Below are 22,123 nucleotides of genomic sequence, written 5' to 3' on the forward strand. Positions count from 1 at the left end.
GAGAATAAGATCACTGAGCCACAGTTAGTAGGATCCAGCGTGTCTCTGTTTTTAGGATTTAATACATGACTGTGTACAAACAATGGAGCAGCCTTCACATTTTTAGTGGCATCAATACAGATAGGAAGATTGTCATTCACCCCTTTTATAGGAGGGGGGAAAAAAACCCAAAGCCAGAGAAGAAATAGGGAAGGAAAAATAACCGAATCCATCCTGGACTGTGCTTTGGCCAATGCTTTACAGATCTTTGAGCCTGATCCAACCCCCTGAAATCAATGGAACGACTCCCATTGATGTCAATAGACTTTGGATCTGGCCCTCAATTACCTGTTCAGCACTTAGCTACTAGGCTGCTAGGTACTATGGAGCAGAAAGGGCTTGAAAAAAATATATCATATCTGTTGGAATGGGTAGGAGATCAGAGAGGAAAGATGGTCTTACGGTTAGGGCACTGGAGTGAGGTCCTACTCTTCCCACTGATTTCCTGAGTTACCTTTGACAAATCACATAAGCTCTCTGTGCCGTTTCTCCCACCTTGTGTATTTAGTTCAGACATTCTCTGGGGAATGGACTGTCTGTTACTATGCGATGGAATAGCACCTAGCACAACAGAGCAGCAATCTTAGCTGGGCCGCTAGACTCTACTGTGAGACAAATAATAATGAGGCTGTTGCATCAGCATAGTGATGTCACAGAGTCATTGTGATTTACTTGCAAAGCCCATCAGCAAACGTACATACAAGCCATGTTTTTCATAACTGCACCTCAGTTAGAAAACAATACAATTTTATTTTGCATTTGCCTTCATACAAACTGTGTCTCCAAATACTTTACAGCAATAAATAACGCCACAATGGTAAAATAAAAAATAATAGCAGAGGACAAAACAAGTTAGAAGGCAAAGAAGAAATTATCTTAGTTGAGATTTGATACGAGCTCGAAAGTGGACAGATACCAGAAGGCTGTTTAATATGGCAAGACCTGCAGAGACGAAGACACTTTTTTTATTTGTATGTATTCATTTTCTTCATATTTGATACCATTTAAACTCTTTTTTAACAAATAATATTGCAGATTATGAAATGAAGATGAGTGAGAGTTTGTTTTTCCCGGTGGTCATGTCTTCTGTGTGCCAGGATAATGTACAGAATACATGTTTGACTTTTTCCAACTCATGGATGGTGCAGTTTATATGATCCATCAGGCATTAAAGTATTTTCAGGGATTAAGTTCGTATACTGTTTGAGAAAGTGTCCTTACTGTTGAGTAATTCTGATTCCTGTTCTTTGGAATGCAGTGTGACTTCCCTAAGGGCTGAAAGCAAGAATGGAATTTTGTATTATTGTAACTTATTATTTTCTTATACCCAAGCAGGTGAGACTTCCAGAGCTGCTGTGACTTGACTGGGATGCAGTCGTTTGTGGAGAGCAACCCATGGCTGCTCCATGGGTTAAACTGGCATGTAACAATACCTGTCTAACACATGAGTGTCCAACAAAGCTGTCATAAATCTTTAAGCCCAGCAGTAAAATTAATGGGAATTGCATAGAGCAAGACCTTGTCAGTTTCATAATAGGTCTGTGGGTGGAAAAATTCTAGTGGTTTCCTTCAGGCATTTGGCAACCAAGCAGTTGGCGCTTTGTGGCCATTATCCAATTATAAATGCTTTTTGCTCAAAAGAATTTGGTGGTTATTGCTTTTAACATGTCCAAGTTAAACAGTCACTAGCACAGAGTAAAGGTGAAGAATAGATTGCATAGTAAAAATGATATAATGCTTGGCATCTATACAGTTCTTCTTATCTGTAGATCTCAAAGCACTTTACAAAGGTGGATAGGCCTTATTCTCCCCATTTTGTAGCAAGGGAAACTGAGGAACAGTAACCATATAATCTCTGGAAATTATAGACCGGGTACGTTTGACCAAGTAAATATTTGGTTGGTAGCCCGACTGAATTCCAGTATTCCAAAGTCAAGGAGAGATGCAGCAGGGTTTAGAGTCTACAGCACTGGACTGAGAGGCAGGAGACCTCGATTCTGTTCTCTCTCTGCCACAGAGCTGCGTGTGACCTTGGAAAGGTTACTTCATCTCTCTGTGATTTGGTCTTTCACTGTGTAAAGTGGGATGATACTACCTGAAGTACTGCTTGTGTGTGGGGGGGTATCTGGGCAGGGGGGTGCTGGGCATAGGGGGTTAGGGTGGGTGCTGGGCATGGGGAGGGGAAGGGGCTGTGTGGCGCAGGCCCACCTCCAAGTGGAAGGGGCATGTCTGCAGTGCAAAGCCAGGTGGGCCAGTATGCATCTGGCGGCTGCTGGTTTGTAAACAGTGCCCTCGCACTGGGCTGGGTGGAGTGGGGGTCGCCCCTGCTGCGCCGTGCCCCATTGCTCCCAGCTGGCCTCTAGCTCTGGGGACTGCCCCCCCTTCCTCTGTGCCATGTCCCATTGCCTCCATGGGGACCCACAAATATGTTTGCGCCATGCCCACAAAAGGTTAATCCACAAAAGGGAATACTCCCTTCCATTGGAAAGTGTATATAGGAACTAAGTATTATTAAAGTTTATGTATGGTATAGAGATACATTTTTGATTGTGTGTCCTTATTCTTTTTAAATCAGATGGGCCTGATTCTGATTTCACTTATGTCAGTATAAATCAGGGGCAATTCTACTGAGGTCAGTAGAAGTACGTGGGTGTAAAACCAGTGTGTGACCAAGATCCAACCCAATAGTTTTACTGGATGCATGTTTTTATCTCAGCTAGGACTAAATAAAAAATAAAAGCTGACAGAATAGCCAACCATCGAATCGTCTCCCAGTTTTTGAAGCAAAATCAAATTCAAACTTTTTCAGAGTGCTGAAATGTTCAGCTGACTTTATCAGGGTGCGGGTGCGGTAGGCTAACTTCCTGTTTCCATCCGTGACCAGAACTGGAAACGCTCCAATGCTCAACAAGTCAAACTGTTCTCACAGTGTTTCTGGATGCAAATATTTTTTTCGTGGAGCATCAAGGCTCCTAAATGAATAAGTAGGTCTGATTATAAATGTAACACATCAGAAACAAGCAATTAGTCATGGGAGGAAGTGAATTTCAAAGGAGTTGGGCTCCTACCTGCCATTGAAAACCAATGGGAGCTAAGTGCCTAAATCACTTGGGCACATTTGAAAATCTCATGTGATGGGTTTCTCCTTGAGTCTAAAACGTTTACATTAGTGAGGAAAGGCGCGTGTGAGGGCTTGACAGGTGAACTTTGGCAGGTTCCTGATAGCACAAGCAGCTGTTATGAGAATCATTTTTATTCTTTATTAGAAAACAGGACAAACCTGAAACAATGGCTTCAAGCTCGCCTACTGAAGTGTTTCTCTTCCTTAGGTGTGTATATGTACTGGATAGACTGGATTTCTCATCTCTCATGCACTAGCTTTACACCCACAGATCCTTCGCCCTGCTCTGTCCCTTTTGTGTTACTCTGCAGCCCCTGGTGTAAGAGGCAAGTTGGTATTATGTCAGGGCAAAGAGCCTGGCTGGACTGCCGCTGAACTCCAGCTATCTCCACCTGCTCTAAACAGCCCTTGAGAGCTAGTTCTGCCCAGTCAAGTTAGTGCAGCCCCACATTGTGCTGCACGGGGGGAGGAGGGAGGGGCAAGATAGGCATTCGGCTGCTTAAGGCACGTGTGGGGCACAAAACAGCTGGGGAGGGGGGAAAGGCCCTCCCTTATAAGCTGTAGTGAGGTTTGGGTACTCACCTGGGATGCAGGAGTCGTTCCCCCCAGCCTGATGAGGAGAAGGGATTTGAATAGGGAGCTGCCACCTCTCAGGAGTACTCAAAGGCCACCTACTGTATCAGGCCTTACATGCAGCTTAGGGCGGAAGAACACCTATCTTCCCCGGTTCGTGAGTAGCTCTGGGGTTTAAGCAGGAGAGAGGCGCCCATGCGCCTAGAGGGAGGCAGCAGTGTGCATGCGCTGAGGAAAGAAATGGTTACTCACCTTCTCGTAACTGTTGTTCTTCAAGATGTGTTGTTCATGTCCATTCCAATCAGGTGTGTGTACGCTGCATGCATGGCAGACAGAAACTTTTCCCCTAGCAGCACCCGTCAGGTCGGCCTGGGCGCCCCCTGGAGTTGCGCCATCATGGCGCTCAATATAGAGCCCTGCCAACCCGCCACCCCCTCAGTTCCTTCTTGCCAGCTACTCCGACAGAGGGGTAGGAGGGTGGGTATTGGAATGGACATGAGCAACACAGCTCGAAGAACAACAGTTACGAGAAGGTGAGTGACCGTTTTTTCTTCTTTGAGTGATTGTTCATGTCCATTCCAATCAGGTGACTCACAAGCCCAAGTTCAGGAGGTGGGGTTGGAGTTGTCCACTGATTGGAGCACTGCTCTTCCAGAGGCAGCGTCGTCTCTGGCCTGCTGGATGATCACATAGTGCATTGTGAAAGTGTGTATGGAAGACCACGCTGCTGCACTGCAGGTAGGAACCTGTGCCAGGAACGCCGTTGAAGAGGCCTGAGCTCTGGTGGAGTGTGCAGTGATTGGGGGAACAGGCACACCTGCCAGATTGTAGCACTCTTGGATGCAGGACGTGATCCATGATGAAATTCGTTGAGAGGAGACCGGAATACCCTTCATTCTGTCTGCCACTGCCACAAACAGTTGAATGGACTTCCGGAACAGTTTCGTTCTTTCAATGTAGAAGGCTAGTGCTCTGCGGACAGCCAACAAGTGAAGCCTCTGCTCCCTGGTGCTGGAGTGTGGCTTAGGATAGAACACTGAGAAGAAGATGTCAGTTGATGTGAAACTGGGAGACAACCTTCAGGAGGAAAGCGGGATGAGGTCTGAGCTGAACCTTGTCCTTATAGAACACCATGTAAGGAGTCTCTGATGCTAGGGTCTTGAGCTCAGACATCCTCCTGGCTGAGGTTATCACTACCAGAAACACCACCTTGTATGAGAGATAGAGCAGGGAGCATATTGCCAGTGGTTCAAAGGGCAGACCCAGGAGTCTGGAAAGGACCAGGTTGAGCTCCCAAGCCGGGACAGGCTGTCAGACGTGTGGGTATAGCCTGTCGAGACCTTTCAGGGAACAGCTGACCATAGGGTTGGCAAAGACCGATTGGCCCTCTGCGCCTGAGATGGCGGCCAAGTAAACCTTTACTGATGACATGGATAACTCCTGCTGCTTAAGATGGAGAAGGTAGTCCAGTATAAGTGATATGGAGGCAAGCGTCGGAGATGGACAGTGTTGCACCAACCAAATTGAAAATCTCTTCCATTTGGCCAAGTAGGTAGCCCTGGTGGAAGGTTTCCTACTGCCAACGAGAACTGGTCTAACCGGGTCTGAGCAGGAGAGCGCCATCGGGTTCAGCCATGGAGCTTCCACACTGTGAGGTGCAGTGACTCGAGGTTCGGGTGTTGGAGAGGGCTGTGCTCCTGTGTTAGTAAGTCCAGGAAGGGCGGCAAGGTGACTGGCGCTTCCACGGACATTTCCAGGAGTAATGTGTACCAGTCCTGGCGGGGCTAGGCTGGCGCTATCAATATGACCGAGGCTTGCTCCCTCCGTACCTTGAGGAGCACCTTGTGGACGAGGGGGATAGGTGGAAATGGATCTGGGGAGGTACAATGCTTGCAGATGTATTGAATGCTCTACACAGAAGTCCCACAGCATGAGGGCTTCCTGGCACAGGGGAGAGGCACCTGCACCTAAGTTCCCTGTAAGATGCGTGGTGGCGTGTCCGCGCAGCAGCCTATTTAGCACCATGCAGGTGCTTAGGGAACCCGCCCGGGGACCTTCCATGGCCGGGGGAGGGGCGCCCCTTCCCCAACCCCCACCTACCCCAGCCCCCAGCCTGCCACAGGAGGGGTGCCCCTCTTCCGGCCAGGGCCGGTGCAACACATTAGGTGTCCTAGGCAGTCACCTAGGGCGCTACAATTTGGTGGGCGGCGACCACGGCGGTATTTCGGCAGCGGGAACTTCCGCCGCCTCTGTGGGGGGGGGGGCAGCATTTTGGGGCGGGACTTTCCGCTGCCTAGGACAGCAGAAAAGCTGGCGGCACTCCTGCTCCTGGCCTCAACTCACCCTGCGGCTCGGACCAGCTGTGACCGGATCAGGCCTAGGCGTGGCCGGGGCAGTGCAGCTGGTGTGGCACAGACCCAGGCGTGGCCAGTGGCGTAGCCAGGTGGAGGGAAGAGGGGGAGCGGAAAAAAAAAAAGGCGCCACCCGCTGCAGCACTTTTACTGATGGGGCGGTGCTTTTACTCACCCGGCGGTGCTCTGGGTCTTCGGCGGGACCTTCACTCACTCCGCAGGTCTTCGGCGGCATTTCAGTGATGGGGCTTCAGTGCCGCCGAAGACACCCGAAGCGAGTGAAGGTTCCGCTGCTGAAGTGCCGCCGAAGACCCGGAGCGCCGCCCTGTTAGTAAAAGTGCCGCGGCGGGTGGCGCCTTTTTTTTTCTTGCTCCCGTGTGAGTAAAATTAAAAAGGCGCCACCTGTGCTCGGTGGGGGAGCGGCCGCTCCCGTGCTCCCCCCAGCTACGCTACTGGGCGTGGCTGGATCGGGCCCAGGTGCGGCCCGCCCCCGGCACAGACCTGCTGGGGTCAGGGGAGGGGAGGTTCTCCTGCAGCCCCAGCCCCTGAGCTCCTGCAGCAGTGACAGGTGCCTCTCCCCACAGCCCAAGTGCTGCTGTGTGGAGAGAGCACTGGGGGGGAGTCCTTTTTCCCCGCCGTAGCCCCATAACACCGACCTGCACCCCAAGCTCCTTATCCCCGGCCCTACCCCAGAGCCTGCACCCCCAGCCAGAGCCTGTACCCCCGCACCCAACCCTCTGCCCCAGACCTGAGCCTGTGAGGACTGTGAACTGGTAGTGGGTGTTGTTCACCACAACCTGAGGTATTTTCTGTGGGACAGAATTATTGCTATGTGAAAGTACGCGTCCTTCAAGTTGAGGATGGCATACCAGTCTCCTGGATCCAATGAAGGGATGATGGAGGCCAAAGATACCATGCTGAACTTGAGCTTCTTCATCAACTTGTTGAGTTCTCGCAGGTCTAGGATGGGCCTGAGTCCTCCTTTGACTTTCGGTATTAGGAAGTTTTGGGAATAGAAGCCCTGGCCCTTCTGCTCCTGATGAACCTCGTCCACTGCCCCTAGCGATAGGAGCAAGTGTACCTCCTGTATAAGGGGTTGCTTGTGAGAGGTGTCCCTGAAGAGGGACGGGGAAGGGGGGTGGAAGGGCACAGAATTGGATGGTGTATCCCCTCTCTACTGTGTGGAGCACCCAGCGGTCTGAGGTGATACGGGACCATGCTCAGTAGAAAGGGAACAGTCGGGATGAAAAGGTAAGGCAGGATAGATCCAGTTCTTGTCCTGGTGCACCGTCCTTGACCACACCCTCAAAAGGCCGGTCTGGGCTGGAAGGTGGTTTGAGCTAGCTCACGCATCGTCAGTGCCAGAGCACTGTGCACCGACGAGGAAGTGCTGTGTGTGGGTTCTGCTGACCCTGGGTCAGATGGAAGAGTGCGGGTCGCTCTTAGGCATAATTTTTCCACAGTCCTCGCAGAGTTTGAACCCCTCCCCGGGGACTGGGGCATACTCCAGTGCCGGGGGGGGTGTTGGTGAGGGGGACCTCCGAAATGAAACTTATGACCTAACTACTAATACTAAACTTACACTAGTAAACTAGTGAGAACTAACTAGAAACACTAAGAGTGGACACTGCCCAAACGTGTTTGCAAAGCAAGAGCAACAGGTTGTTCCAGCTAACCATCACTGGCGGTAAGAAGGAACTGAGGGGGTGGCAGGTCGGCAGGGCTCTATATTGAGCACCATGAAGGCGCGACTCCAGCGGGCACCAAGGCTGACCCGACAGATGCTACTAGGGGAAATGTTTCCGGCTGCTGTGCACGTGTGTGCACCTGATTGGAATAGACATGAACAAGCACGCGAAGAAGAAAAACCTAGACACCGAGGGAACTCTTCTTGCTCGAGCTTAGGCCCTGAGTAAGTTTAGGCACCTATGGGGTTTGGAGAGAGTTTTGTTGATCACAGTGGAGTCAAAACTGGAACTTGGGCACCTAAATGTAAGTACCTTTGTGGATTCCCAACTTTAGCATCTCTGTGCCTCAGTTCCCCATCTGTAAAATGGTACTACCCTACCTCACAGGGGTCATATGCAGATAAAGATAAATAATGATTGGGAGGTGCTCAAATTTTACATTAATGGGGGCTACATAAGCACCTTAGGTAGAGGATCTGGTCCTTAGTTACTGTTGATTTACACCAATGAGAGGAGAACCAGAGCCTATGAATGGCAGCTATGTATAATTTTTCTACAGCTGCATATTTGAAAGATGTAAGTTTACAATACCTCTGGCATTGACCTATATAGAGATGATACGTGGGCATGGTGCATACACACTGAACAGGGTGATGGAGGCAGCAAGCTTTATCTACCAGTCTTCTAAACATCAGAACTTGTCAGTCTAGTGAACAGTTACTTTATCTTGATCTCTCCCTTGGCAGTGTGGTGTTTTGAAACACATAGTGAGTCCCAAACCCTGGGCTGGAAGGGGCTAGCTGGCTTTTGTGCCTGATGCATTTGATCTCCAAGTGAAAGGTGAGGGCTGCATTCCTACCCATGCACACAGCTAATCGATTCATGGAGCTCGCATTGACTCTCAGTTTCAGAAAATATTTCCCCACCTCTCTCCGTCAAGAGTTGATGTGTTAAAGTGACGACTTTTGGCAGCAAGACTTCCAAAATGAAGGGAACTGATTTAAAATTCTGGCCTTGTACTTAAGAATTAAATGTGTACACTGAACGTCCACTTGAAGAAGAAAATACTGTAAATGTAGGGTTGGAATAATGTCATAGTTTGTTGAGAAGAAACTATTACTGATGTGAGGCAGTGCAGCTCAGGGTCAAAGAGGCCACTTTAGGGATTGCTGCCTTCCTAATTATGTTTTCTGCCTGTTCTACTGGTATATTGAGAAAGTATCCAAGAAAATATTGGAAATGGCTTAAACTATGGATTGCTGCAAAGCAGGTACAGTGCAGTATTTCTGTTTACATCTGTGAACTGAGACTAATAACGCATCTGTGAAATGGCCAAGGATCATATTATATACATGGGCACTTAAGTGATGAAGAGGCAGAACAAGCAGTTGCCCAAAGTCACACAGCATGTTAATGGCAGAGGTGGGACAAGAAAACAGAAATCTTGGTGCTCTCATCTCTAGATCATGGTAATATTTTCAATATGTCATGAAGTTTTTCCATATATAGTATATCTTTCAGCCTGTTTTTCTCAGGGCAGCCCTCCCCTTCCTGGAAGCAATTAAGTGCATTCATAAATATTTTCATGCTGAACTGTGGGAAAGAAGCTGTGAGTAGCTCTGACCTCTGGGCAAGGTTAGATTTTAGAACTTATTGTCATTGAAAAATCAACACACCAGAAGAGAAACCCTAGAGACTGCCGACGTCCTTAGCTGCTTATCGGCCGCTGTGGGAGCAGCCACTGGACATTTTTGAGATTTTTTAAACTAGCTACTGTTGATATGGAAGTAAATAGGATAACTAAAAATAAATGATTTAAAAAATACACTGTAGCTATTTGTTCCAAAGTTATATTTCTCCAGATGCAGCCTGGATTTATATTTAGACAGTTTTGTAGTGCCAAATGTTCCGTCATTTTCAGTAACATGGTCACAGCCCAGAAGAATTAGCCCACTAATGTAATTATATGAAAATATGCCTGTAATTTTCCATTGCAAATGGCAGATCATGTTCCTCCACTGGGAGTGATGGGTCGTTGGGCAAGAATCATGTTTATTTGAGACGCTCACCCAGTGGGCTCAATCCTGAGCCCTGTTGTGGATTCTTTCCACAATTCCCATGGCACAAAGGGGCCATTTAGCTGGGACTGAACATCCAAATGGGCAATTCCTCAGAGGCAGGGGAGCTCCTTAGGTGATATAAAGCTGCCCTAGCTGCCCTTATACCACCCCCTTTCAGTCCTGGTGTACAGAGCATGCTGGGAGGAGGAAGGGACATGGCCAGAACACGCTGTCCTCTTGCAATCACCAGCTGACTGACGGACCCTTGGGGGCTGCTGACTGTGGACATATTTCAGAGCAGCCCCAGGGCTGGGCTAAAGTAGGCTGGGGGCTGAACTGGTTCCTGGTTGTGCTCAGGATCAGGGCACCACCGCAGGCTCTTTTGTGGCTCCCCTCCTCTGCTGTGCCCAGCAAACACAGGGTGCAGCAGGGGCTGGAGCCCAGTACATGAAGTCAGTGCTACACACATGCCTCCTTCACTAATAAAACTTGCACTGTTCTATAGCTGAGGGCAGGGGTCAGCAACCTTTCAAACAGCTGAGACAGACATGTGGTTTGATCTTGTACCCTTTGAAGTCAACAGGAGAGAGACTGTATGTCCCGTTTTGGCCGGGACAGTAGCCTTTTTAAGCTCTGTCCTGGACGTCCTGATTTTTTTGGCAAAACTGGGCATTTGTTCCCATTTGCTCTTGCCGACTGACCATTGTTGGCAAGAATAAATGGGACAAAATGCCCAGTTTTGCCAAAAAAGGGGGGGAAGAATGTTCAGGGGGCAACCAGCAATGCCAGGTGCCGGGCCTTGGGCTGTCAGCCCCAGCCCCTGGCAGCAGAGCTCAGGCCAGCCTTGCACTGGGGGCAGGAGGGGCTTAGGCAAGCCCCATGCAGGGGGGGAGGAGGGATTTGGGCTATCAGCTATGGGCAGTGGGGCTCAGGCTTCAGCCCCAGCCCCGGGTGGTGGGGCTCAGTCTGTCAACCCCAGCCCTGAGCAGTGGAGCTCAGGCCAGCCCTGCGCCACGGGGTGGGAAGGGGTTGGGCCAGGCCTGAGCAGTGTCCTGTTTTCCTTTTGGGAAATATGGTCACCCTAAGTCAATGGGAGTTTTGCTAATGGCTTCAGTGGGAGCAGGACTGGGCCCACAATGGGGAAGAGCCACTGGACTTTTACTACGACAGTGAGGCTAGCTAACCAAAGTGGGGGCACAAAGCCACAGGCCATTACTGGGGACCTCCAGGAGCTCCTAAGCATGAAAGTCACTATGGCCACTCAGCCACTCTTTAAGGAACGGGCACGCCTGTCTATGGCCTTTGGCTTGTGCTGAGGGGATGCAATCTCATAGACCCATGTTCTCTCAACTTCTTGCCTTCACAAGCACCAGGAGTGCAGTCGTGGCTGGTGCCTGTTGATGAGGCATAAGAAGAAGGAGGCTCCATGCTGAATTTAAACAGGTGACCTCAAAGGGAAATGTTCTGTAAGCCGTTATCAATCTCCTGGGCCACGCAGTCACCTAATACTTACCATTCCAATGGGACGATAGGACAGAAGCAGCCAAGTTGAGTGGAGAGTGGACGTGAAAGCACATTGGGCATGACGTCATAGTAATGAGAAAGGAAGGTGGGAGCTGGGAGGGGAAATGACGGCTGGGGGTAGAAGTAGAAACATTTGTAATCCTGTCAAAAGCCTAGTCCAGTCAACAAAGATCCAGAGACTGAATATATTCCGGACCTGCAGAAGAGCTCCATGTATGCTCAAAAACATATCTCACTCACCAACAGAAGTTGGCCAATAAAAGATATTCTCTCACCCACCTTGTCTCTCGGGGACCCTTCTATGCATTTTACAGAAATTCTGGGCTATAACTGATGTGTGTGCAAATATTAAGAAAGAAGCAGGCACAGGGAAGCTAATTATCTTCCCTAAAAAAGAAATCCTGCCATCACGGGTGGACTGCCTCAATCACAGGCCCAGATAACATACTGTAAGCAGACATCTCTCATCCCATAGCAGATTCTGCCTCTCCAGCTTATTCAAATTCACTTTTAGAGATTTAAGCAGGTTGGCTACTGAAGACTCACAATGCTGTACCACTACTACGTAAATATAGTCATTAGTTACTGGACACCCTTAATGAAATGTTGCGCTTTTCCTTAAGCATGATTAAGGATTACAAAGGGTAAAAGAGATCTAAGCATCAGCCTCACCTGCTCTGAAGCCACAGCCCTCCTCTGCAGGTGCTGTCAAGCTGCTCATTGGCATAGTTGTCTCCAGACTAACTAATGAGCCCTACAAGAGCTGGTTTGATTGTCGTTTGCAATAGTGCACCGTTTATTGCGGCCAAAGACCTCGAGCCACTATGAACACAGCAATCTGCACTGTGTTTAACTGAGTCCCTGTGCATAAACTAGGCCAGTTCATTCTATGTTGATCTGAGGAGTGGAGGTAGTCTCTGCACATATATCTCTCCTGTCCCTGCGGAAGAGAAGGTTCAATAGCCTCCGTGGTTCTGACTGTTGGTCCCTGTTCTGGACCATGCGGTCAGCTCTGTGCAGGAAGGGGGCAGGCAAAGGAGAAGTACACCTCTACCCTGATATAACGCTGTCCTTGGGAGCCAAAAAATCTTACTGCGTTATAGGTGAAACTGCGTTATATCGAACTTGCTTTCATCCACCGGAGCACGCAGCCCCGCCCCCCCGGAGCACTGCTTTACCACGTTCTATCCGAATTCGTGTTATATCGGGTCGCGTTATATTGGGGTAGAGGTGTATATCATTCCCCGACCAATACGTAGAGAATTTACAGAAAATCTATTATAGTTTGAGGCTCTGTTACATTTCTTTTGGTCCGGAATGGGGTTTCATGGGCCAGAGAGCCAGAAGGGTGAAGAGAGCTCTAGAATTGGTGTGGAGTCCCCGTATTTCTGCATGGACCTTCCCCCACTCAAAGATCCATGCAGATCTCCCTGGGTTCCGGAAGCTAAAACTCCTACTTCTTCCATGGTGAGGCAAACCCAGCCTCACAAGGGTAGACCATGGTCTCTCCTGACGCCAGTCCTCTATGTTTTTCTACTGGGGAAGAACTGGAAGGAGAGAAATCAGTGCCACTGTGAGATAATTAACCCCTTGGTTACTGATTAACAGAGTACACCCAGGATGTGCATATCTAACAGAGTAGGTGTTACCTATAGAGTAGTTCACCACCTGTGCCTTCTGGCCATTCCTTTTCAGCAACTGTGAATGATTTTACTTTTGTTTTCTTAGCTGTAGGCCTTTCGTTTGGTTTTAATTTCCCACAGCATCTTCCCTTTTCAGTTTCAAATGAGAGCTGGAGGGACAATGGATTAGCATGGATTAGCAATGGATTAGCATGATTTGGATCATCATTGGCCTGATATTGATATGTAGCCACTCTGCTTTTCTGTGAGTACCAGATTCTGGCCTTTGAGACCCCTCAAAATAGGACAAAAATGTGAGTTACCTAGTACTTAGACCTTGTGCTGATTCTTTGCACGAGGGCTGAATTTCACCAAAGAGAATAAAATTCTGCTGTACAATGGCTTTCTTTTTTTCTTGCATTGTGGGTGTCAGAACAATATTACTAGAGATGTAAATGGGAGTGAGCAATGAGGCTGCTGAAATCATATCATATTTATTACATACATGAGATAGAAAAACGAATGACCAAAATAGTATAATTTTTGTGAGCCAACATGACCCTGAAAGAGAAATACATTTGTGAAGCAGATTGGCAGACTTGTAATTTTTATGGCATTGCAGTGCCTCCTATTTTTTCCCCTCATGCTCACGAACAGAATACACTCTATGTACTGAAGTTTAAAGATGGGTTACAGAAAAGGTATAATCTAGTGCTGGGAATGGCAATAACTGTGATATGTCCCATAAATTGGTGGTAAACTGGAAAATGGCCATATATCCTGTAAATAAAAACACAGGGGAAAACAAATGTAATGTTCAGTTTTAAATACTAACATCGAAAATAAAATAAGCTCTAGGTCCGCCATGAATTCTGGGGCTGTGATATGTGAAACAGAGTCCTTTTCACTTAACAAGTCCACCTCTTTGTCTGCAGGCAGAGTTCTTATCCTCTGGCAATTGCATTCTTGCTTCTTAGTCTCTTGTTCTCTATGTTGTTTGTGAAGTCTCATTATAGTCAATACCCATCGGGTTCAAACTCCGGTCTGAAATTGGGACTTCAGTGCAAGTACATTATCTTTCAGATTGCATCCTTGGATTCTCTGAGACGTCAGTGCCAAGACCAAAGAGGAGTATTCCCTTTATACCATTAATGTTGTCCACATTTAGGGGTCTTCTGGAGTGCTTCTGTTTCAATAGGTTGTTTGTAGGCCACCTTCACCCCCTTTTCTCTCCAACAAAATTAAACTTGCCACACCATGAAGCGGCAGGTAGTAAAGTGCTTTATACAATGAAATATTTACATTTGGATAGGATCAGTTTTAACACTTTGTGGACAAAACTTCACATACGCTGCACCTCTTTAGTAAAACAACATTGCTGACAAAGGGCTGGATTCGGCTCTTAGTTATGCCGGTGTAAAAACAGAGTCATTCCATTGACTTCAACAGGTTCACACTGGTGTAAGTGAAAAAACAATTTGGCCCTAACTTAAAGGCCCATTCCTTTAAAAGCATGCAGTGCACAACTGTTTTTGATGATGGCACATCCTAATCAGACCGTGTGCTATTACAGAGTAATTGCAAGTGACGTTGCCAACAGAGTTCTCCCACTGATACAAACAATACCTCCAGTTCTATAGAAAGCTGTTGTAAGTAGTGGGCCAAAGTCTGATCTTAGGGTCTGGTTATACTGCAATCATGGGATATGACCACAGCTTGAGTTGAGGTACCCAAGCTAGCTTTAATCTCACTAGCTCAGGTACTGGAGCAGTGACACCACAGCAGTGCAGGCTTGAGTGTCATTAGCCCTGCAAATCCAGGGTTGCAGACAGGTTTGTACAGCCTGTGCTGAAGCATGAGTGCTGCAGCTTCACTGCTCCAGGATCCAAGCTATGGGGATTAAAGCTAGTTTTGTACTTTGGCCTGAGCCGCAATCACTCCTAATGATTGCAGTCAAGACGTACACTCAGTCATCGTACAGCAGTGTAAATACAGGGAACTCCCTCAACTTCACTGAAGTTAGTCAGGATTTACACTGGTGTAACTGGAAGCAATTTTTTTGTCCATCCTCTTTAGTTTATGGGCCTGATTTTCCTCTCATTTATGCCAATTTTATAGTGGTGTAACTTCACTGACTTCAGTGGAGTTACTTCAGAATTACACTGAGGTATGTGAGATGAGAATCAGACCCTACATTTTTTTAATGTAACATTGGCTCATATGAGCCCCCTTCCAAAGAAGATCCAGGAGAGTACATGAACATTGACCAGGAAGGGTTCAATTAGACAGAGCCTATGAATTGGAACACCACGCTACACATTGGGAACTATTTTCTTACATTCCAGTTTTCATTTCAGAGGTCTTCTGTCTGTGAAGTTTGCATTTTGTGCATAAAGAAATGCCCTACCTGTTTGTGCACTTCTAGTTGCAGTCTCTTTTTAAAATCTCCAAGACTTTTCTTCCAAGATCTGATTTCCACTGGTGGACAAAACTTTTCATATTGACTATCAGTCTCCCAGTCCGTACTTCCTCATGCCCTGCTACAAGGTATTCCAAGCCTGTAAATCATCAAAGTGGTCAGGGTTTGTATGGCAGAATGCTTTAAAAGGTGTGTACACTGAAAGTTAATATAAGTAGATATTCTGAAGGAAAAAACCCTACATTTGTGTAGAAATACTGTATATATAGAGAGATGCATCAAAGTCAGCCCTGTGGCCCAACTGATAGTGAGATCTGCATGAGATGTTGTTGTCAAGCTCTGAATCTGGTGCTGACTCGCACTATATAGGCAAGTGGCATGTTGGAAGAGCTGTGGAGATAGAGAAGGAGAGGGTGCTGGGTAAAAAGTGCTCATTTTCATACCCTCTGTTTATAGACTTAGTAGAAGTTGCTGGGTTAAATTCACTCCTGCACAGCCAGCATAAAGTTTATGCATCACTCAGACCCCACTTAAATCCTCAAATTAGGGCACATGTGGGACATAAATGATCCACAGGCCTCATGCTGACCTTCTTTGCACAAGGGCAGATTTCATTCCCGTTGAGCCCCAGTTGTCCATGCAAAGTTGGCACGGCGTGTGTACAACTTGTCTACACTGTGTGTGTGTGTGTGTGTGTGTGTGTGTGTGTACATGTCATAAGGGTGGCACTAAAGGGGAAAATCATGTAAATATTTCCACAACACTATTTTTAGCTCTAGGGCTAAAAGTGAATTAAGGCTCATAATGTAAACAGATTAGAATAATGTAACCTAGCAAAGCAGTTATTCTCACCAATACTGAATTTATCTAATGGGTTTTAGATATTTAAAAATACTGGATCTGCTGAAGATCAGTAAGGCAAGTTCCATATGTTTTCCTATCCTGTCATGGAAATCTACAGCTGCAGGTTAAATGCCTGTAGGAACACAATTAGCTATGAGACACTCCAATGAGGCAATGGGGCTATTAGAAGAACTGGAATGAGCACGTGGAGGGTGCCTGAGGGCTTGCATTCAAACCAAAACGTGCTTCATTAAATTCTGCCTCACCCAGATATTTCAGAGATATGTTAGCAGCATCCTTCAAAAATCTTGCCTGAATTCTAGATGCTTCCACAATCCAGTGAAAAGCAGTGACACAGAATCCTGGTACATCACATGCTTTTGATGCCACAGGCCTAATTCTGAACTCACCTGATTTTACACAGGTGTAACTCTGTTCACTGCAGTGGAATTGCTTAATTTATATCAGATTACTGGCACTGATTCAAGAAGGTGCTTAAGCACGTGCCTGACTTTACACATGGGAGCAGTCCCATTGAAGTCAGTGCGATGACTCAAATGCTTCAGGTTAGGCACATGCTTTCTGAGTACCTTGTTGAGTCAGGGCCAGTGGGGGGTAGAATGAGGCCCTAGATGTTTCATATAAGGCCGCAAGTTATGTGAAGAAACACTGGGCCAGATCCTGAGGGCACACAGGAATCTGAAAGCTGTCCTAGATGAGCAGCTGAGGATTCCCCTGGAGTCAGGGAATGGTGATGATGATTATTATTTATATTATGATAGCACCCACAGGCCCCAGCCAAGCTCAGGACCCCATTGTGCCAGGGGCTGTACAAACACAGAGTAATGGACAGCCACGGCTAGTGTAAAGATGGCATAGTGGGCTCTGCACTAGACTCTTCTGGCTCCCCCGAGCATCGTAGGGAGTGTTCCAAAGGTAGCATGTCAGGGGTGTGGCTGCTCTAACTTATCCCAGCTAGCCTCACCATCTGGACATGAGAAAGCTGGCTTAGAGCCATCTTTGCCTCCTATAACTCCCTAGGCACAGCTGAGGATTCAGCCCGATGTAGGTAGTATTTTTTTAACAGGGGAAGGCTATTTTAAAAGTATCAACTCCACAAGTAAAGGGGATACAGATATTTATATAATTTGATACAATTTACTGTTACATCTGAGTTTTTGGGCACACACAGTCATCTTTCTGTAAGGTAAACACAGGATACATATATCAGAGGGGTAGCCGTGTTAGTCTGAATCTGTAAAAAGCAACAGAGGGTCCTGTGGCACCTTTGAGACTAACAGAAGTATTGGGAGCATAAGCTTTCATGGGTAAGAACCTCACTTCTTCAGATGCAAGTAATGGAAATCTCCAGAGGCAGGTATATATCAGTGTGGAGATAACGAGGTTAGTTCAATCAGGGAGGGTGAGGTGCTCTGCTAGCAGTTGAGGTGTGAACACCAAGGGAGGAGAAACTGTTTCTGTAGTTGGATAGCCATTCACAGTCTTTGTTTAATCCTGATCTGATGGTGTCAAATTTGCAAATGAACTGGAGCTCAGCAGTTTCTCTTTGGAGTCTAGTCCTGAAGTTTTTTTGCTGTAAGATGGCTACCTTTACATCTGCTATTTGGCCAAACTGGACAGTCACTACGCAAGAGGATAAATGGACACAAGTCAGATATCAAGAATGGCAATATACAAAAACCTGTAGGAGAACACTTCAACCTCCCTGGCCACACAATAGCAGATGTAAAGGTAGCCATCTTACACCAAAAATCTTCAGGACCAGACTCCAAAGAGAAACTGCTGAGCTCCAGTTCATTTGCAAATTTGACACCACCAGATCAGGATTAAACAAAGACTGTGAATGGCTATCCAACTACAGAAACAGTTTCTCCTCCCTTGGTGTTCACACCTCAACTGCTAGCAGAGCACCTCACCCTCCCTGATTGAACTAACCTCATTATCTCCACACTGATATATACCTGCCTCTGGAGATTTCCATTACTTGCATCTGAAGAAGTGAGGTTCTTACCCACGAAAGCTTATGCTCCCAGCACTTCTGTTAGTCTCAAAGGTGCCACAGGACCCTCTGTTGCTTTTTACAGGATACATATTACAGTAAGACTTGCAGAGCACTCACTATGGCTCTCAGGGCCGGTGCAACCCATTAGGCGACCTAGGCGGTCGCCTAGGGCACTACAATTTGGGGGGCAGTGACTGCAGCGGTATTTTGGCAGCGGGACCTTCCGCCACCTCCGTGGGGGGTGGCATTTCGGGGCAGGACCTTCCACTGCCTAGGGCGGCAGAAAAGCTGGCGGTGCTCCTGATGGCTCTATCAACATTTCTGTTAGAAACATCATTTTTCAAAGGATCATAAAATCTCCCTACAGAAGGCAGCTTGGCATGAATGAAGCTCTGAGTATGGGAGGAAGTTTTTTTTAATTAGCAGTTGATGTTGTAGACTTGCTTTTTTTAAAAAGCTGCTGAGCTGTCGTTATGGAAGTGCAAAAATAAAACGAAAAAGCTTCGTTAGATGTCTCATTCTGTTCTTCAAGGTTGTGAATTTCATCTCAAATTCCTTGCTTTCAGTTGTGAGGAACTCTCTGTTCTTTTCCTATGTTTGGCAGAGCTGTGATTAGGAAGTGGAGTCTGTTTCCTTGAAGGTGATTGAGACACTTAAATCTTTTGTGTTTACTGTCTTCTTAGTTCACTTTTGTGTGTGTGTTGGAAATATTCCTTGTAGGAACTCAGCGAGCTTATCATCTGAGCAACAGGGTGGTGCGATTTGATGAGTGTTTTTACATTTTCTGGCTGGAAACTCTAAGATCCAAGCCGCTGCTCTGTATTGCTGGGACAGAATGAAAACATGATATTTTTACACTATTTTGCTCTTTGATCTCTTTCATGTTTTAGGAGATGTTGTTATCTGAGAAGTTATGTGTGAGAAAATCATTTCTGCTTTGACTTTTTGTCCCGCTGTTCATGGTTTTTATTGCTCTGAAGGTTATAGTTCCTATGCTAAAGAGAAGAGTAAATGGGCCATTTAACTTACAAATACATTACTGACAACTGGCCAAAAATTAATTAATTAAATCTGGTTCTTTTTTACTTGCCATCTAGATTTTGGGTGTGAACAGTACACTTTGTTCATGCTTTCAAGCTTTTCTTCATGACCATGAGGGCTAGAAACTTACCACACCTCTACCCCGATATAATGCAGCCCGATATAACATGAATGCGAATATAACACAGTAAAGCAGTGCTCCGGGGGGGCTGCGCACTCCGGCGGATCAAAGCAAGTTTGATATAACGCGATTTCACCTATAATGCGGTAAGATTTTTTGGCTCCCGAGGACAGCGTTATATTGGGGTAGAGGTGTATTTTTTAAATGAAAGCTGAGATTCTTTTGCAATCACAGGACTCCAGGAGCTGGGGCATTAAGAAAAACATCAGCTATCACAAGACTACAAATAAAAGCCTTGATCCAGTGATGAGCTCCATGGAAGCAGATCCTACCTGCAGCAGAGCTCTGTGTTGGTACAGGGTCTTCTCATGCTATCTCATTGAAGAATCAGAGCCTTAGACTTCTTTCCTGCTCAGGGAATATTTCTGAGTATATCACTATTTCCTTCAATTTTTTCCTTACTTGAACTCATTCAATTAATTTTAAAAAGTGTTTTTACGGTATGGATGGATTGCAAACAATTCACCCAATATTGGATGGTTTGTCAATGTGTTACTCCAGATTTACACTTGCATAAAACTGGAGTGGGACAGTGGTGGATCAGGGTCACAAACTGAAAATCTGAGCTTTGTTGCTTGTAATTGGCCACATAAGTCATAGAATTGGCTCTGTTCCCTGATTGGAAGTATATACAAATACGTGTGTGTGCAAAATTAAAGCGCAGTTTCCATTTTGCTTTTCACAAACATTTCTGATAGGAAAATTCTCAAATGCTCCCATAAAGTTGAACACAAAAGGGGCACAAGCGTAGCTGAAGTGAATGTGCTATCAGAGGTGTCAGAGCTATATTTCTAACGGTTCTCCCTGACAGACCACATCCCCAGTGTGAGCAGATGTTTCTCAGTTCTTCTTTCAGCATGCAGCAATGTAATTGCTACTAAGCTTCACCTACTGAAAACTAACATAGGTAAGAGCAATTTGTACATTTACATAAATGTACAATTGATGTGTACCAAATGCATGTTTTTGAATATTTGCCCCAGACACCGCATCTCCGACTCTTCTTAGCTGTCTGAGTAGCAGCTATATTGATTCACTCTGTGGTTGGCCTTTAACTTGGTGAAATACAGAGTTAGATCCTCTGCTGGTGTAAATTAGTAAAGTTTCACTGAAGTCAATAGATTGTCACTGTTATACACCAGCTGAGGATCTGAACTATAATATTCTTTGTTCTTCAGCCCTAATGGAGTTTCTTCAGCTTTATACCAGTAGAGCTGAGATAAGAATCTGGCCTTTCCTGTTTGCCTTTGCTTTGCATATGGAAACATTAAGAACCTGTATCTATTGCATTAAAATGTTTAAGGATTTTTGCGATGATCCAAGGTCTTATGTACTTAAATAATAAACTTAAGCATAGGGATGCTGATTCACCCTATCTCCTGTACCATGGGAAGTATATTAGAAAGAATTCCTAAGCACATCTATCCTACCTTCTGTATGTTAGATTCGAGGCCAAACACTGAGCAATATTTCTAACGACGACAAAAGATTGCAAAAATCTCCACAATGGTAACCTTTTTGAGTGATCTGATGTCTTAAAGTAATGATCTTGCAGATGACCTTCTTCTCACTCAGTGAAAAATCTTCCTATTGCTAAATGTGTAAAGGAATCCTCAGTATTGGAATCTACATTTTGTTCAGGTAACCCCGGAAATTATATGCAAACATTGTAAAAAGAAAAAACAACGAGGAGTCCTTGTGGCACCTTAGAGACTAACAAATTTATTTGGGCATAAGCTTTCATGGGCTAGAACCCACTTCATTGGATGCATGAAGTGAAAAATACAGGAGCAGGTATAAATACATGAAAGGATGGGGGTTGCTTTACCAAGTGTTAGGTCAGTCTAATGAGATAAATGCTACAATTAACAGCAGGATACCAAGGGAGGAAAAATAACTTTTGAAGTGGTAAGAGAGTGGCCCGTTACAGACAGTTGACAAGAAGGTGTGAGTAACAGTAGGGACCGGACAGTCTCTATGCAAAAGAATAAATGGACACAAATTTGACACCAGGAATCATAACATTCAAAAACCAGTAGGAGAACCCTTCAATCTCTCTGGTCACTCAATAACAGATCTAAAAATGGCAATTCTTCAACAAAAAAATGTCAAAAACAGACTCCAGCATGAAGCTGCAGAACTGGAATTAATTTGCAAACTGGACACCATCAGATTAGGTCTGAATAAAGACTGGGAGTGGTTGGGTCATTACAAAACCTAAACTTAATTTCCCCATTACTAATTTCTCCCTACTGTTACTCACACCTTCTTGTCAACTGTCTGTAATAGGCCACTCTTTTACCACTTCAAAAGTTATTTTTCCTCCCTTGGTATCCTGCTGTTAATTGATTTATCTCGTTAGACTGACCTCACACTTGGTAAAGCAACCCCCATCCTTTCATGTATTTATACCTGCTCCTGTATTTTTCACTTCATGCATCTGATGAAGTGGGCTCTAGCCAATGAAAGCTTATGCCCAAATAAATTTGTTAGTCTCTAAGGTTCCACAAGGACTCCTCGTTGTTTTTGCTGATACAGATTAACATGGCTACCGCTCTAAAAAGAAAATGTTTCCCTAGTTGTTAGCTGATCGCTTGTCTAGAATAGTAAAAAAGATAGTTTAGGTGGATTTTAGTTT

At 45.9% G+C, this 22,123-nt stretch overlaps 1 protein-coding gene across 6 annotated transcripts in view; it reads right to left on the bottom strand.

The window, feature by feature from the left end:
• Nucleotides 1-835: 835 nt before the first annotated feature.
• Nucleotides 836-22,123, bottom strand: part of NTN4 (netrin 4) — a 151,879-nt gene continuing 130,591 nt past the window's right edge. For 4 of the 6 annotated variants that reach the window (XM_034773068.1, XM_034773032.1, XM_034773057.1 and 1 more), the window contains one exon: nt 13,457-15,536. In XM_034773068.1, the coding sequence (XP_034628959.1) occupies nt 15,400-15,536 (137 nt within the window). In that variant the 3' untranslated portion in view covers nt 13,457-15,399. The other 2 variants (XM_034773038.1, XM_034773048.1) reach the window with 2 other exon arrangements.

The sequence above is a fragment of the Trachemys scripta genome, chromosome 1 (genome assembly GCF_013100865.1).
Source record: "Trachemys scripta elegans isolate TJP31775 chromosome 1, CAS_Tse_1.0, whole genome shotgun sequence".
NCBI classification, from domain to species: Eukaryota; Metazoa; Chordata; order Testudines; family Emydidae; genus Trachemys; species Trachemys scripta.